Below are 16,718 nucleotides of genomic sequence, written 5' to 3'. Positions count from 1 at the left end.
AAAGCTTGTCTGAAGTGTGGCCAACAGCCAATAACAGTGGCCGCAACACATGCTCCGGTCTTCCATAAACGTAATTGGCTGTCTCTGCCTAGGTTATTTGCATAAGGCGATCTTATTGGCTGATGCACACGTTGCCGCTTGAAATGTTCAACTTCTGCCGCTAGCAATGACAGTGACGTGGTGCAGACGGATCCACAATTCAGTTTGGCAACGTATGATGTTGCCCATTGAAAGTGAATAGGAAACGTCAATGCTTAAGCCCCGTGTGAACTACAAGTATGAACAATTCTAGTTCCTGGCTAACTTGTGAACCGTGTATTTGCATTTGTGTGGGAGTAGAAGATTTTGCCAAGACTCATACATTTGGTTGGATGTAAATGGAACAGTTTTGACAAATCAGATAATTATCCAAACAGAGAAAAAACATGAAGTGACCAGGTGTAAAAAGGTTCTAAGATGATGTATTACATGTGCAGGCCAGTAGATGGCGATGCTACTTTGAAAAGAAACACTACACGCCTGCGCACATACGCCTTTTACGAAGCATTAACAAGGTGGCAAAAGCATGAAACTGTTTTGTTTAGAGGAACGATGAGGTAGGAATTTTACTACAAGTCACCCTAGACTATAAACTGGCAACATTTGTTGGAGAACCAATAATAAACTCAGTATCCTGAGCAGCACAAACTAGGGCTGCACAATAAATCACATGCAAGATCATGCGCACCTCGTCAGTAATGCCGGTTCGGTGATTATTAGTAAATCTCCATCAGCTGTTTTCAGATGGAGCGGCATTTACTACACACAGAGTCGTAGTTCACTGACAATCAGGGCATCGCATACATATCCCAGGAGATACGTCCGCGATAATTAATGCGAAATTGCCCCGATTGCCAGTGAACTACGGCTCTGTGTAGTAAATGCCGCTCCATCTGAAACACATACCTGCAAACTAGTCGCTTTTCGGCGAAAATCGCCGTTTTGAATTGAAAAAGGTCATCCACGTGAATCATGTAGATCCGAAGAGTTTTTGTTTTTTTTTGGGGGGGGGGGTCTAAACTTCCCATAAACGGGAGTTTCAAAAACCTACTGCGGTCTGTTTCACAAAAACAATAAAAGCTCTTTGGTCATCACGTGAGGTCATCACAGTGTGGTTAAGGTTAGGATAGCCGATTGGTCAATGGATGGGAGCTGAACAAATGGGGTTACGTGAAGGGCGGGTCTTTGCGTTGCCAGCAGCTTCTATTAAAAGGCCTTGGCTGCATCAGCTTTCCCGCGGATTAAACTTTTCACGCTACCGCTACTGACACTGACGTTTGTTTTGAGGTTAGTTTTGAGGCACTTTGAGGCACTTTTGCTTGTCCGATTGCTGCAGGTTTTTGAAAATATAAGCCATTCTTGCTGCTCATAAAGGGTTTAAACATTGACATGCGCTCTTTTATATGTCAATGGCATTAATTAGGCATCGTTTAAAGGTGGAAATCTTACTGTTCAGATGCATACTAGTTCAAGATAATTTGCGATTTATAGATTTCACATCTGAAAGAAAGGGGTAACGTTAAGCGCGTTTTCTGTGCGTGCGTTTGTTCTGTGAATCACACGCAGAGGTGTAAAGTACTGTAGTAAATGTACTTTGTTACTGTACTTAAGGTTTTTTTTTGCTACTTTGTACTTTGTACTGAGTATCAAAAATATAAGCAACTTTTACTCTCTACTCAATTACATTTTTGATTGGGTATTTGTACTCTTTACTCCACTACATTTGAAATGACACTTAACGTTACTCGCTACATTGTTTATTCGTCAAATAAAAACGAGACGAAAGTGTCAGAGGGTGAAGATGGATAGAATCTGTGGTCGCGAGGTACGCACAAACACACAACTGAGGGACTTCATCTGGCGCCACGCAGGGCAATCCTATGATATCAAAATACTGCGAGAGCGAATCAAATACATATGGAGAAGTCTGGTCTCGCGGTACTTTGATGTCAAACGCTGAATGGCTTGCGTTGAGCCACCGTAGCGGGACATCTGCGTGCTGCGTATGCCATAAACTGTAGAGAAAAGTTCGCGTCTGGTCTGAGAGAAGAGATAAAGCGCAAACATATGGATGCATATCACATTTGCTTCTGTCAAGGGACCCTTTGTTAAACATGTGATGCTGCAATCAAAACAAAAGTGATGAGCGATTGCAGGAGGGCCATCCCGCACCTCAAAGGCAAGCACAAATGTTTACTCTGATGCTACTTTATCAGCTAACCTGAGCTGGTTGATATAACTTACTTTATAAGCCAAAATAAACCAGCGATGTCCTGTACTGATTGCGTGAGTAACTTAAGTACATTATAAGATTGATAATAAGTGTACAATTTCACTGTCCTCACATTAAATCAAGTATGCTGTAATGTATTTACTGTAAAGAGGGATGCATGACTGAAGAAATGTAGTGCACTTAATGTGAGATAGTGGTGTTACGTCTACTACATGTGTTTTCAATTAATCTTTCAAATGAACAACTTCACGTTTTTAATATGCAAATTTCTGTTACTGTATATTAACTGTAACAACCTACTGGACTCTATACTGGAATTTTTGATATATTTAGATTATAACTTTTTTAGGATTGGCCTAAATGTAAGAATATTTGGTAACACTTTACAATAAGGTTGATTAGTTAACATTAGTTAATGTATTAACTAACTTGAACAAACCACGAGCAATACATTTGTTACAGTATTTATTCATCTTTGTTAATGTTACTTAATACAAATTTAAGCTTTAATTGTTTGTTCATGTTAGTTCAGAGTGCATTAACTAATGTTAACAAGATTTTAATAAAGTATTAGTAATTGTTGAAATTAACATTAACAAAGATTAATAAATGCTGTATTAATGCAGTTCATTATTAGTTCATGTTAACTAATGTAGCTAACTAATGTTAACTAATGAACCTTATTGTAAACTGTTACCATATTTATATAACAATAGTAAGGGGGGGGAGGGTGCGGGCGCGTATACAATGTGTCACCTTTTTCAGCCCTTCTGAGTTTGCAGGTATGGAAACAGCTGATGGCGTTTTACTACTAATCAAGGAACCGGCTTTACTGATGAAACACGCCTAAGAATCGCAGACGATTTTTTTGCACAGCCCTGGTTAGAATGGGAACTGCATGGGGAATGAGGCTGTTTTGATGTTTGGTGAGTGAGCAGACAGCAGCAGTCTCCTCCCTGCCCCTTCAGATCTGTTAGTTTGATGGAAGAGGCTGTTGTGGCTATGAATAAAGCATAGAGCATTTCCTGCGGCTCAGAAGACCACAACAAGAAAGAGCCCTCACCCACCCTAGAACTGCTGTATGCATCAGACGCTAGTTATTTTTTTGAGAGATAGTTTACTGGCATTGTCAAACTGATTTTCAGCCATTCAGATTCATGTGTCTGGTTGTGTTTTATAAGGCATAGTTTAAATCTTTTTGGGACCTATTAGGTTTATTTATAGCAGCATTAATAAGTGAGAGTACTGTCTGTTTTTATTGGAGAATAACCTAGACTGGGTGATCGGGACTTAGGCCTATTTAGAGTTTATTTTGGAGTCGATTTTGCAATAACAACCATCTGGATGTAAATTATCCCTCTTATTACATGTCTTCTTGACATGATATGTGTAAATAAATGGACATGAAATATAGGGCTGGGTATCGATTCAGATGTTCCAGATCAATTCGATTTCGATTCACAAGCTATCAAATCGATTCGATTTCGATTCTCGATACGATTTCGATCCCAATTCTCGTCTCGGTTTTTATACCTGATTCTTAATTCAACTCAATGAATATAGTTTATATAGAATATTATATTATAATATATTAGAATATAGACTGAATGAATGCTCTAATAAAAAATATTAACTTGATATATTTTATTAGCGAATTTGTTACAAATGCAAACTTTCCATGAGGATAAATGTTTTCTAGCTGCTTTAAAATAAGACGCAAAAGTTCAGTCAAAACGAACATGCAATTTGGTTTATTCGTTTGTAAATAAAATGTCACTCAAAAAGTTTTTTAAGGAATAACTAAGTGTAGTTTAAAAAATATATATTAATCTTAAACAAATGTATGTTCTTTTATTCTTTATAATGAAACATAATTTTACCCATGTGCATAGCAAGGAGGGATGAGCTATGTACCAGGACTCGGATGACCGGTTTTAGTGATTGTTATTTGGGAATACTTTGGAAAGCCTTGACCAACCAATTAGAATTAATTATTCCAGTGCATGTATTAATTTCTGTATGAAATAAAAGACAGAAAATTGACATAAACTGCTTAGTTGTATTGTGGGTTGAGAGATAACTGATCTGGGTTAGTTTTACCTGTGGTTGCTCTGTTCAGTGATAGAAACCAGGTAATAGGCTTTATGCCCAGCTGCACTACTTCCTGAACTTCAGCCAGCTCCTTGTTTCCTGTCTGCCATTATTGGACAAACTGATTAATCCAGGTGTGTCGGATTATTGTTGTTGTGACTACTGAGGTCAGGCAGACCTGGATAAATCAGTTTGTTTGTGACTACTGAGGTCAGGCAGACCTGGATAAATCAGTTTGTCCAATAATGGAAGACAGGAAACAAGGAGCTTGCTGAAGTTCAGGAAGTAGTGCAGCTGGGCATAAAGCATATTACTTGTCAACTACAGCTTTTATTTTATCTGCAAGGACTGTTCACTAATGGCCAATTGGAACAAGGGTTAGGCTATGTTCAGCAATATAACATTCAATTTTATGTTTATTAAATTTAAAACAAATTTTATTAAAGTTTAAAACAATGTCTGAAAGTTGGCTGTTTTAGATTTTTAGATGCTGTGATCATATGAAAAGTCTTTATGTGCAGGCCCACACAGTCTGTGTTCATAAAACCCCACAGAAATCTCAGCTTAGTGTCATTACAATGCCTGTCATTCCTTAAATTCTTCACATCCCATGGCCTATTTGTTTATTAGATATAGTTTTGTTGATTTGATAATGGTTTGAGCAAACAATGAAAGTTTAAGACTCGATGTAACGCATCACCATGTTAAAATCCCTTCTGCATAATTCTACAGATTTTGCTTCAGTGCTGACAATACAAAACAAGTCTATGGGCCCTATTTTAACGATCTAAGCGCATTGTCTAAAGCGCACAGCGCAACGTCTTAATGGGTGTGTCTGAATCCACTTTTGCTAATTTAGCGACGGGAAAATGGTTTGTGCGCCGAGTGCATGGTCGAAAAGGGTTGGTCCAATTTTTTTAATGGGTATATGGGAGTATTTGGGGCGTAACGTGCAATAAACCAACGAGAGTCTCAGCTCTCATCCCCTTTAAAAGCCAGTTGCGCTGGCGCTATGTCTAATCCCTATTTAGATGACAGACTTTGTAAACTGAAAAACTAAGTGGAGAAAGAAGACCCCCAGTTAAAGATTAATGTTAAATTGTTGTTTTTCACTTATATTGAAATTGTTTTTTTTTATTAAAACCTTTAAAACGCGTTTTCTTTAAGTCATGGAAGTAAAAAAGCAGGCTTTTAATTGCTTTAAATGTATGGTTATCCAATATCATCAAATAATTTACAAGTATGTAAGAAAAGGTTTGTACTCTAAAAATACTTTATTTGTAACAAACAGGAGATAAAGAATTTACAAACGGCTCTCCGCACATTTCAGCACTTGGACAACGTCAGTTTTTTCTTAAAAATATTTCTCATCTCACCATATCCACAGGTACAGAGTCATCATATACAATAAATCCGTGAGGTTACATTTAAAAAAAAAAAAAACATTTAAAAACAGATGCATTTGTTTAAAGCAAACCATTTATTTACTTACCAGGCTGCAGGTGAAGCAGCTCTTTTTGTCTTCTAACGTCTCATAATTAGTCCTGATTTATGTCCAAGACTCAGTAATTATCTTTTACATTCAATCCTTTAATATGTCATATATAAAAGCGTTTTTGTGCTGCTGCGCATTCATGTGATAAGCAAACCCGCGTTGTCGTCCCAGGCGCATATTACTTATGCGCTCTTTAAATAACAAAAAACATATTGCACCATTGACTTTAGACTTTAGAGCAGGTTTTTGTTGGTCAATGGCGTAGTCTATTTTAGTTGCCTTAAAATAGCAACGCGCCAACAATACAAATGTACACACCTCGTTTTCAGACCAGAAAATGCATTTGCTATTTAAACAACGTGGCGCTTAACGTGAAAATTATAATTGCGCAGGGTGGAAACTAGCAAAAAACACTTGCGTTGCGCATTGCGCTGCATTGTGCCGGGTGTAAGATAGAGCCCTAAAGATAGCATTTTAGCCTATATGTTGAAGTCTGTAGGTTTGAGATAGAAAGGAAATGGGTTGTTTTGGATTTGGATATAGAGGAAGCTAGCTTGCGGACATCAGCTTTTCATGGCTTTATTTTATCACCTGACCTCACCTTCATCCTGACACCAGGAAAGTAATGGCAGGTCAAGGAAACTGTGTACTTGCTGGGAGGTTTTGGTAATAAATCAGTATTTTTTCCCCAGCATCTATAATAGTGATGGGCTGAAATGACCCTCTATTGCAACCAAATCTCTGTCAGAAATGTTCACCGAGGTCAGACATAAGCTTTTCATCCAGGTCACATGTTGTGCAGCTGCATATGTTCAAACAGAGAGGAAAATTCTCACTTAATAAAGGTGATCGTGACAACTCGCATAAAGCTTTGACTTGCATGTAGACGTTTATTCCAAAATGCAGAGAGATTTTACAGTATATTGACATTTCATCTTAAAGTTACCAAGATATGAATTTTGGTAAATGTTGCCAAGTCCTACTTGCTTGTTTATTTTTAAGAAATGTTGATAAACCCGTTTTTACTGGGTGACACAGTTGATTAATTCTAAAGCTGTTGGGCATTTAAACCATGTTTGTCAGATGTGCAAAAGCGTACTTTAGCTACAAGCTTTAGTATCACTAGAGATTCAAGAATCACACCCTTGTTACATCACACCTGATTGTGAAATAGATTTACAACAAATTTCATCACATGTTTCATAAATCTGACCGCAAATGTGCTCAAAGCATTTGTCGAATTCTTGTATATTCTGTGTGCTAAAAGATACTCCCATAATCATTTGTGATTTACATTACATTATTTCGTTTTATGCATTTAGAATTTACCATTCAGCTGCTTCGTAGAAAGTTATAAAACATTTAAAAACTTCAATATAAAGTCTATTAATCAGCAATAATAATTGCAATTACAATATCAATTTGAATAATTGACAATTATGATTTTTGACATAATCATGCAGCCCTAGTTTATATGTATAATGTCGCAAGGGTGCAGCATTGCATTCAAGCTATTTTGAGGCATGAAGAAATAACAGCAGGGCTAGCGAAATCCTTGGTAGCCCTCAGGCAGGCACTCTTCAATTTTGGGTGGCCCTAAATAAATGTAAGTAGGCCAAATAAAAAAGTCAATATTTCTAAATATCTATTTCTGGATTTCCATGCAAGCAAACTGTTCCTGTTCATCTCCACATTGGATTGACGCAGCATTTAATAGTAGTTCAATGGGTCATACAACTCACAGTTTTGATCTTAAAATGTTTTTCCAGTCACAGATTGGATTTTTTTTCCGGTCTGAAAATTAGGGGCTACTGTCACTTTAAGGGCGAGTTTTGCATGGTACCACATAGGCCTATAGCCTAAAGCTTTGTTTATAGTCGCGCTTTGGTGTGCAACGCGAGCCTCCGCTGATCGTGCACGCATCTCACAAACGGACGAGGCGTTTATAGTTGACGCACTCGCTGTTGCACGATTCTTTGAACCACAAGGGGCGACTCAAGTAATCGAGTGCAAAAACAAACACAAAGAAGAGGATAGCAGTCGTCGTCCGCTGGAACAACCCTGGTGCTTGTAACATTAGAGCTTGATATATAAATATGACAACATGAATAAAACGTAAATCCCTAACCCTAAACCAACTGTTTTGCGTTAATGATCTGTAAGAATGGGGCTTTATTAGTGCTGTTTATTGATTTGAGTAACTTTTTTGACATTTTGGTATGAAGTCAATGCATGAAGAAATAACAGCAGGTGTAAAAACATCATGAGTGCTGCCCTCTTCAGGTTGAACAGTGGCTACTGCGTATGAATATTCCTATTGGATGTTGCGGTACTATGTGACGTAAGCGGTAGGACGTGATGCAAGCAGGTTCAAGCTCACCACGCCCTTGTTTTGATCTCACCACACTCTTGGTACGAGCTCAGTTGGTCCCCTCTATCTCCGATGGGGTCTGCCCACTTTTCTTGCATTTTTCAAATATTGCCAGTGGGTGGAGTCAGGCTCTGACCAGGGGTTTAGTTACTCTTTAAATATGTGTTTATTAAAAATGATCATTTTATTAAAGTTTACCTGAACAAACAGTACAGAAATCTCAAAGTTTGTGTTTTATTCCTCATCCAGCCTGTTCGGCCAGAATTGCCTTGACGTCGGTCATTTTCAGATGCGGAGCCGTGCACAACTCCACGCGAAATTGGGTGTCGCTCAACCAACACGCACGACCGCCCACTCCACGCTGAAGTCATTTTTGCCACGCGCACCAACGTGCTCATGCGGACGTGTCGAGTATAAACAAAGCTTAATGCAGGGGTCTCAAACTCAGACTGGCTTGGGGCCATTTCTGAAATGGACATCTTGTCAGAGGGCTATTTTAACATAAAAAAACACTTGAGCAGGGTAGATACATTTTGGTAGCCTGATTGGAGGGCAAGCGATTTTGCACAGGAATAAACTTATATATGCTGTTTTGATGCTCAAAGATGAGTTTTGTGATTTTGCTTCTTACAGAAAAAGCCACGGATGGCTCCCTGCAGAATGAAGACTGGACCCTTAACATGGAGATCTGTGACATCATTAACGAGACAGAGGAAGGGTAAGAAAGCAATATACACAAACACACAAGTGTGCTCTCATAAGACTCATAAAGGTTGCAAACGGCATAATAAAAGTACCATGAAACACTCATGGATTTTGATTTGTCTGCTTATGAGTTCTTGTAGCTCATTTGGTGGTGAATGGCCATACATGATTCAAAACTTCACTGAATGTTTCCAATAGACCTGACATCTTTATGCAAGCAGGAACGCTTCACCCCCCCCCCCCCCCACACACACACACACACAGGCCAAACTGGCAGCACAGGCTCATCTCTGTTCTGTTTATTAGAGAAAACACTGAAAGACTATTGTGTACTGTTTTGTTTAGGCTCCCTTTTCCTGTTGTATTCAAAGTTGTGGGTGTTTGTAAGAATTTAAGCAATGATTTTCATTTTTACTTAGATTTGTGCGTGTGTGTGTGTGTGTGTGTGTGTGTGTGTGTGTACATTTTTTTTTAGTTCTGTTATTTTGTTCTTACTTCCCATCATGAATGGGGCATCATGAATACCACAGCATGTATTTTTTTAAACAGTAATTTTCTGTAGCGAAAAGCACCTACAATAAAGGCCTTTCATTGAAGTTACTACATTTGTCATGTATGGATTTGAATGGTTGTAAGAAATTTGATGTTTGAATAATTTTGCTTTAAAGGGATAGTTCACTTAAAAATGAAAATTATCTCATCATTTACCCTAATGTTTTTCTGAATAGTTTCTTTATTTTGAACACAATTGTTGATAATTGTGACCTTGGACCACAAAACCAGTCATAAGTAGCATGGGGATATTTTTAGCAAGAGCCTTAAATACATTGTATGGGTCAAATATATAAATTTTTCTTTTATAAGCCAAAAATCATTAGGACTTTAAGTAAAGATTATGTTCAATGAAGACATTTTGTACATTTTCTACCATAAATATTTTTTAACTTTATTTTTGTAAGTGAATGTAGTCTTTTAAGCTGTATATACCCACAGGCCCAAAGATGCCATGCGTGCGGTGAAGAAGAGGCTGAATGGCAACAGGAACTTTCGGGAAATCATGCTGGCTCTGACTGTGAGTGATAGGACATGATGTCTTTGTTTGTTTATATGAGACACTACTTTAACAAACTACTGTTGTAGTTAAAGATCAGGGACCAAAATCTTATTTCAGTCTCTGACATATTAATTGAGAGGCTGAGCTCAAGCTTATTTTAACCTGTGGTGTTAATGAAAGACCTTTATTGTCATCTAGGTGCTGGAGACCTGTGTGAAGAACTGCGGCCATCGTTTTCATGTTCTCGTCGCTAACAGAGACTTTATTGAAGATGTCATGGTGAAAATTATAACTCCTAAAAACAACCCTCCAGCCATAGTGCAAGACAAAGTGCTGTCGTTGATCCAGGTGAACTGAAACACCAACACATATTGCAGTTTTGTGGGCATTGGCATCAGGATGGGTGTAGGGCAGGGGTGTCAAACTCATTTAAGATGGTGGCCGGATGGTACATAACATCACCATGTGAGGGCCGGATAATTTGTTTGTATGCACGCACGAGCACCGCATGCGGTCTACGCTCCGCCTGTGAAACCGTGCCTGTTTTGTTGCTCTCCTATTGTAAGTGAACTAGACACTCGTGACTGCCATTGATTAGAGTGAACTTTTGTCTGTTTCTAGGTTTGTACATTTTTACATTTTTTTGTGGAAAAATTTGTTTTGAACGACCATTTGATGTTAAGCCACAATCTGTATAGCCATTAAAATGACAACTTATGATTTGCCTACTTGTTTGGCAACCCGAGCAAAGAAGGGATGAAATGTTTGGGCATGACTCAGATGACTAAGTGAGATATATTTTGGGAATCCTGTTCAAAGTTCACAAAACTTGGCATGGTTGAACACGGGACAATCTCAGTACAAATCCAAAAATGTAATTAAATTGCAGAGCTGGAGGGCTCTACAGCTGCCACAATTGGACATGCCAGAGCATCTGTTATGCCAAATTTGGCATTTTTCCCCTTTTTCCATCTGCATGGATCCTAATTACTGCCACTGTATTTACTTTATAAAGGACAGTCATTAGTGACGGCGATTAAAGTAGGACAGGGTGTAAGAAGCAAAATGACCTCATCTCTTGACATTGTGTTTTACCCAAGGCTTGGGCAGATGCGTTCAGGAGTAGCCCAGACCTCACTGGAGTCGTGCAAATGTATGAGGAGCTTAAAAGGAAGGGCATTGAGTTTCCCATGGCAGACCTGGACGCTCTGTCACCTATCCACACACCGCAGCGGGTGAGAAACATTTTAGACAACATACCTTGCATGTTTTCCTTTATTTTCCTTCAATTTGTCTTATGTGTTATTTTAGGGTGTCCCAGAGGTGGATCCAGGCACACACAAGTACAAAGCACCTTCCCAGCCCCAGACAGCATCTCAGACAGCTCCTAAACCTGCAGCTGCTGCTGCAACCAACAACTTTAACCCCACCCAGATCCCGACTGTATCGGGTCCAATTACAGCCAACCCAGAGCAGGTCACTGTCACTTATAGTTACCATTCAAATATTTGCTAAGAGGATGAGCAAAAATAAGGCTGTGTTTCAAAACCAGCTTTAATAGTTTAGTGTTAGCATAAACACAGTAGCATACGTTTTGAAACAACTTTTGCATTAGAAAGTACATATATGTTTTGAAATATGTGTATGTAAGCAGCTGACTAGAGCAACAGTAGCCATGTTTCCATTCACATGGTTTTATGCGCATTGTGAAGTATTGCATCAAAAAGGAGTAATGAAAACGACAAATTTTGAATAAAAATCCCTTAAAGGCACACCATGGAACTTTTTGGCCACTCGGGGGTGCTAGACATGTATTTTTCTAAATGCAGAAGCTAGTTATTATAATGTTAAAGTTTGAAATCGTAATATTTTTCATACAAAATCACATCGATTACCCGCAAAATACTTTTATTAACCCCTTGGAGCCATGTGGATTACCTCTTTGAAGGATGAAGAAGTTATTCCATGATCCCTGTTTTGTACTACACTAGTCAACATTCGAAGTGGATCAAAACCATTCAAAAAAGTTGACATAAAACCAATCCCTAATACCCATTCTTGTCTCAGGACAACTTTGATAAACTTTTTTGATCCACTTCAAATGTTGACTAGTATATTATAAACTTGGAAGAGCAAGGACATTTACTAAAATAACTCCAAATGTGTTCATCTGAAAGATGATGGACATATGTATCACAGATTGCATAAGGGGCTAAATCTAATTTTCCTGTCTCAGCTTTTCTTATCTTTTAATTCTAAAGTTTTGACTTGAGGTTTAGTTTTTTTTAAACTTTCGGATAATGTTCTGTCAGGAAAGCAGCTGTATTTGTTTATGTTTTACTTTGATTTGCAAGTATTTTGTTTATTTGTGAACAGATCGCCAGGCTGAGAAGTGAGCTGGATATTGTGCGTGGCAACATTAAAGTGATGTCGGAGATGCTGACGGAGATGGTGCCAGGGCAAGAGGAGGCATCTGATCTTGAACTGCTCCAGGTCTCAGTCTTACTAAGCCCATTTGGTCCAACTTCCGGCCTTTCCAGATGCCTTTCCCACATTTGTGCTGCATCGTTTCCTGCCGCCTTCTAATAAATCAAAGTGACAAATGGGCAAACAGAAATTTTAGGATGGTTTAGTACAGTGATTCTTAACCCTTGGAGCGACATCTGGTAGGCTGCATAGGCAGACGTCAATTTACTACTCTTAATTTCGCCTATTTAAGATGCATGATCTAAAAGCCCATATATGTTTGAATATCACAACAATCATATCACAACATCAGATAAATTTTTTGTTTATTCAGATCCAGTCCACACACATTAGGCTAAGGGGGTCGGACACCGCATCTATGCATTACATATTTTACATTTTGTGGCTCTTCGGTGTGCAATACCCTAAAAAGAAGCAAAAGCCCCGTTCCTGCAGTGTAGATCACTTGCAATGCACTGGGTATCCCCTTCTTTTGCGCCACTTTTTGTGCATTGTGCATACACCTGATTTAACTGATCAGCCTCCTTCCAAAATGGTAAAAATGTCTCCCTAACAAGCTGATGAGTTAAATCAGGTGTGTTAAATAAGGAGACATCTAAAACGTTTTGGGAGGGGGTGCTCGAGGACCAGGATTGGGAAGCACTGATTTAGACAACTCTAATGGTGATTTTCTCAATATTTCGGCCAAATATTGTACTATCCTAAACCATACATCAATGGAAATCTTATTTATTTAGCTTTCAGATGATGTACATTTCAATTTTAAAACCAAATTGACCCTTATGACTGGTTTTGTGGTCCAGGGTTTACATATATTATTTGGATATTTGAAAAATATTAATAATAATAATAAATATGAATAAAACATTTGTGTTATTTTGAATCCCCATTAATGTATATTATGATAAAAAGACTTAATATTCACTGTAATTTCCCCTAAACAAAGTCACATGGGTTTGTAATGATACAGTAAATGATATTAGGATCAGATGTAAAGATCATGATGTGTCTGTGTTGTGTGTGATCAGGAGTTGAACCGGACATGTCGAGCCATGCAGCACAGGGTAGTGGAGCTCATCTCTCGCGTATCCAACGAGGAGGTCACTGAAGAGCTGCTGCACGCCAACGATGATTTAAACAACATCTTCCTGCGCTACGAGAGGTGAGAGAAGCTGTCTAACATAATTTAACACTTTCCATCATTAATGTTTTTTTTCTGACAGCTCTCAGAAAAGCCTTTTTGACTTGAATGTTTTGCACCTTGCGTTCCCTTTGATTTCTGTTGCAGAACTACAGGGAACGCACAGGGCCCGAAAGCACATTTCTTTCATCTTGATGTTTGATATTTCATCAGCGCTTTGTTCTCACAGGTATGAGAGATTCAGGGTAGGCAGAGCGGCGCAGAACAACGGGGTGAGTTTGACACCGCAGTATTGCGTTAGTACTGTCGCATATTCTGTGAGAATTAAATTCTTTTAACTTGCCTGTCATTTTTGTTGACTATATTATTGCTGTTTCATTAATGGCTCATGTTTGTCTCATTTACTAATACACGCATGCTCATCTGTGAATGTTTTTTTCTTTCATTTATTTCATTGTTTGCGTGTTGCTTAGCTGAGAGAGGCAAGTATGATGAGTTTTGTTGTATAGATAATACTGGTGTGGTGATGGCTGTAGACCTCTAGACCTTAGAAATACACATGCTTTTTTCCTCTTTCTTGCTTTTTTCCAAACACACATAGACTGTAGCAGCTGTCTATTTGCAAGTATGTTTAAAACTATTATAGCAGAGGCTGTGGCTTTTCAGTTTTAAAAAGTATAATCTTTACCCATGTATGTGAATGTGCGATTGTGTATTATGAATTTTTGCTATAACATTCATTTTTGAATAATACATTTAACTTTTAGATAATATCTTAGGAATTGTTATATATGTAGTTTTATACTTTAAATTGCACTTACTATAATTTTAACGAAATAAATTCTATGTAAACAACAAAACTGCATAATGTTAATTCATTATGTATTTAGTAGTAATATATTTATAAATATGTATAACAGGAAGTTTAAATAGGTTTGTGTGTTTGTGCCCAGGTTCTGAATGCGGCATCAGAGGAGGATAATCTGATCGATTTGGGTCCTGGTTCTCCAGCTGTGGTCACTCCTCGGGTCATCTCTACATCCGCTCATACACCTGCAGCCACCCTGCAGCCACCTGATGCTGCTGCATCTCTTTCCACACAGCTGGCAGGACTCGGTGAGAATCATACACATACATAAACACATTCGGCCTTTTAATAAAGTAATAGCACTACATTTTACACACTAAAAGTGTTGATAATCTGAATTTACTCACCCCCAAGTCATCCAAGATTTTTGTATTTCTTTGTTCAGTCGAGAAGAAATTAAGTGATTAGGTAATGCATAAAAGTGGTGCTGGCATATCACACAGCTAGTACAAGACGAAAAGTTATGATTAAAAAGTACATATTTTATTTTTTGGTGAAAAATAGATACGACCCTTTATCGTTTAACATTTATTGGGATCGTTTAGAGCCCTTTGAAACTGCATTTGAATTCCACTACAGTCAACTATATGAAGAAAAATCCTGGAAAGTTTTTCTCCAAAAAAAATTTTTCTTTTGGACTGAAAAAAGAAAGACATAAACATCTTGGATGACATGGGGGTGAGTAAATTATTGGGATTTTTCTTTTATGAAAGTAGAGTAATTATTTAACAACAGTTTGTTCATATTGGATAATTGGTTGAACTCTTTAATTTAGCTTAGTTAGCGCAACACCGTTAAAGGTCCCATATTTCTAAGCTTTCTAGAGTTTTATTTTAGGTTATGATGTCCTTAAGAATATATATTTGCAGTTTAAGTACCAAAAACAATCTCTATATATTTTTACAGCTCCTCTTTCATAAGCTCTGCTAAGAACAGGTCGTTTTGGCCTGTAATAAGTAATATTCATGAGCCTCTCTTCTCATAGACCTGTTGTTTTATGATTGAAATATGCAGTTGAAATAATGTTACCATGAAGGTACACTAACCCCTCGTTCAGACAGCCAGCGACGTTATCGCTGTGTGTCGCTCGTCTCTTTCAATGAGGCGTTTCCAAATCTGCTTGTCATAAACAAATGAGTACCATCCACGCCAGTAACTGACAAGAGAAGGATGACGTGAACTCCACTGCTTTGTTCTCATTGGTAGTCGCTTCCGAAAGTCGCTCGACATTTGCATAAAGTTAAACTTTTCTTAACTTTCTCGCGTCGCTGGACACACCCATACGCTCGCCAACGCTCACTTTCGCTCGTGTCGCCAGAAGTCGCCAGGTTTCCATTGAAACGAATGAGATCGCGTCACTCTGCTACTGCTTGTCGTTGGCTGTCTGAATGGGGCGTAAGTGTTTCTGCACACTAAATGTTAGGTTAGTAAACCAACAGACACAGAGATGAAGACATTTTAACCTTACCATGTTTAACTCAATAAACAAACAGACACCAACTTAAGAAAACAAACAACATCTGATTTCCAACAGATATTCTACCAGAACCTTTAAGGTTACAAAACAACACGTAAGCATCTAGTATGCAACACGTTAGCATCTCGTTAGCATTGCATAACTGTTTACAATATATAATTTGAAATGTTTTGTTTTCTCTGGCTCCATAATTTTACTATTTGATTGATTAGTAGTAAATCACCATCAGCTGCTTTACTACTAATCAACGAGATGCGCGTGGCAATCGCGTGCAACGCATCGTGCAGCCCTACTTAAAATGTGTTTACTTACGGGTTGTGGATTTGAGGTCGGACCCAACAAAGCAAGGACTGCCACATCTTTGAGTAGATTCTTGGAGAAACCAGCATTTCCAAAGCAGTCATTTGTGAAATGTTTAGAACAGACGCTAAAGTCTAATTGAGAACTAATTGTTGAGGAATTTTTGAATAAATAAACATTAGCCATTGTTCTCATATATTAATGTTTTTTTAAAGCCTGTGCAATAATTTAGTTTCTTGACATCCATCAATTGAACAGCATTTTCTCACATGGTGTGATATTCCTTAGGGGTTTGTTTGGCAAAAACGGGGTGAGATGCTCAGGGTGGAGACTGAAGGCAGCGACTGTGTATTCCTGAAATAGCGACTTTACAGAAGTACAAACAAACCGTTTTAACTCACAGCTACTTCAAGCAGGCTGTGTGCATTTGACTCTTAAATGACTGTTTTGAAACTTA

General features: G+C 38.2%; 1 protein-coding gene across 3 annotated transcripts in view; it reads left to right on the top strand.

The window, feature by feature from the left end:
• Positions 1–16,718, top strand: part of tom1l2a (target of myb1 like 2 membrane trafficking protein a) — a 35,104-nt gene that overhangs the window by 3,351 nt on the left and 15,035 nt on the right. For all 3 annotated transcript variants that reach the window (XM_065263408.2, XM_065263409.2, XM_065263410.2), the window contains exons 2-10: positions 8,863–8,947; positions 9,928–10,006; positions 10,187–10,336; positions 11,089–11,223; positions 11,300–11,464; positions 12,365–12,481; positions 13,504–13,637; positions 13,846–13,888; positions 14,570–14,732. In XM_065263408.2, the coding sequence (XP_065119480.1) occupies positions 8,863–8,947; positions 9,928–10,006; positions 10,187–10,336; positions 11,089–11,223; positions 11,300–11,464; positions 12,365–12,481; positions 13,504–13,637; positions 13,846–13,888; positions 14,570–14,732 (1,071 nt within the window). The remainder of the gene's footprint in view (positions 1–8,862; positions 8,948–9,927; positions 10,007–10,186; positions 10,337–11,088; positions 11,224–11,299; positions 11,465–12,364; positions 12,482–13,503; positions 13,638–13,845; positions 13,889–14,569; positions 14,733–16,718) is intronic.

The sequence above is a fragment of the Paramisgurnus dabryanus genome, chromosome 3, assembly GCF_030506205.2.
Source record: "Paramisgurnus dabryanus chromosome 3, PD_genome_1.1, whole genome shotgun sequence".
NCBI lineage: Eukaryota > Metazoa > Chordata > Actinopteri > Cypriniformes > Cobitidae > Paramisgurnus > Paramisgurnus dabryanus.
Note: the sequence above shows the minus strand (reverse complement) of the source record. Positions and strands in the feature narration are given on the sequence as shown.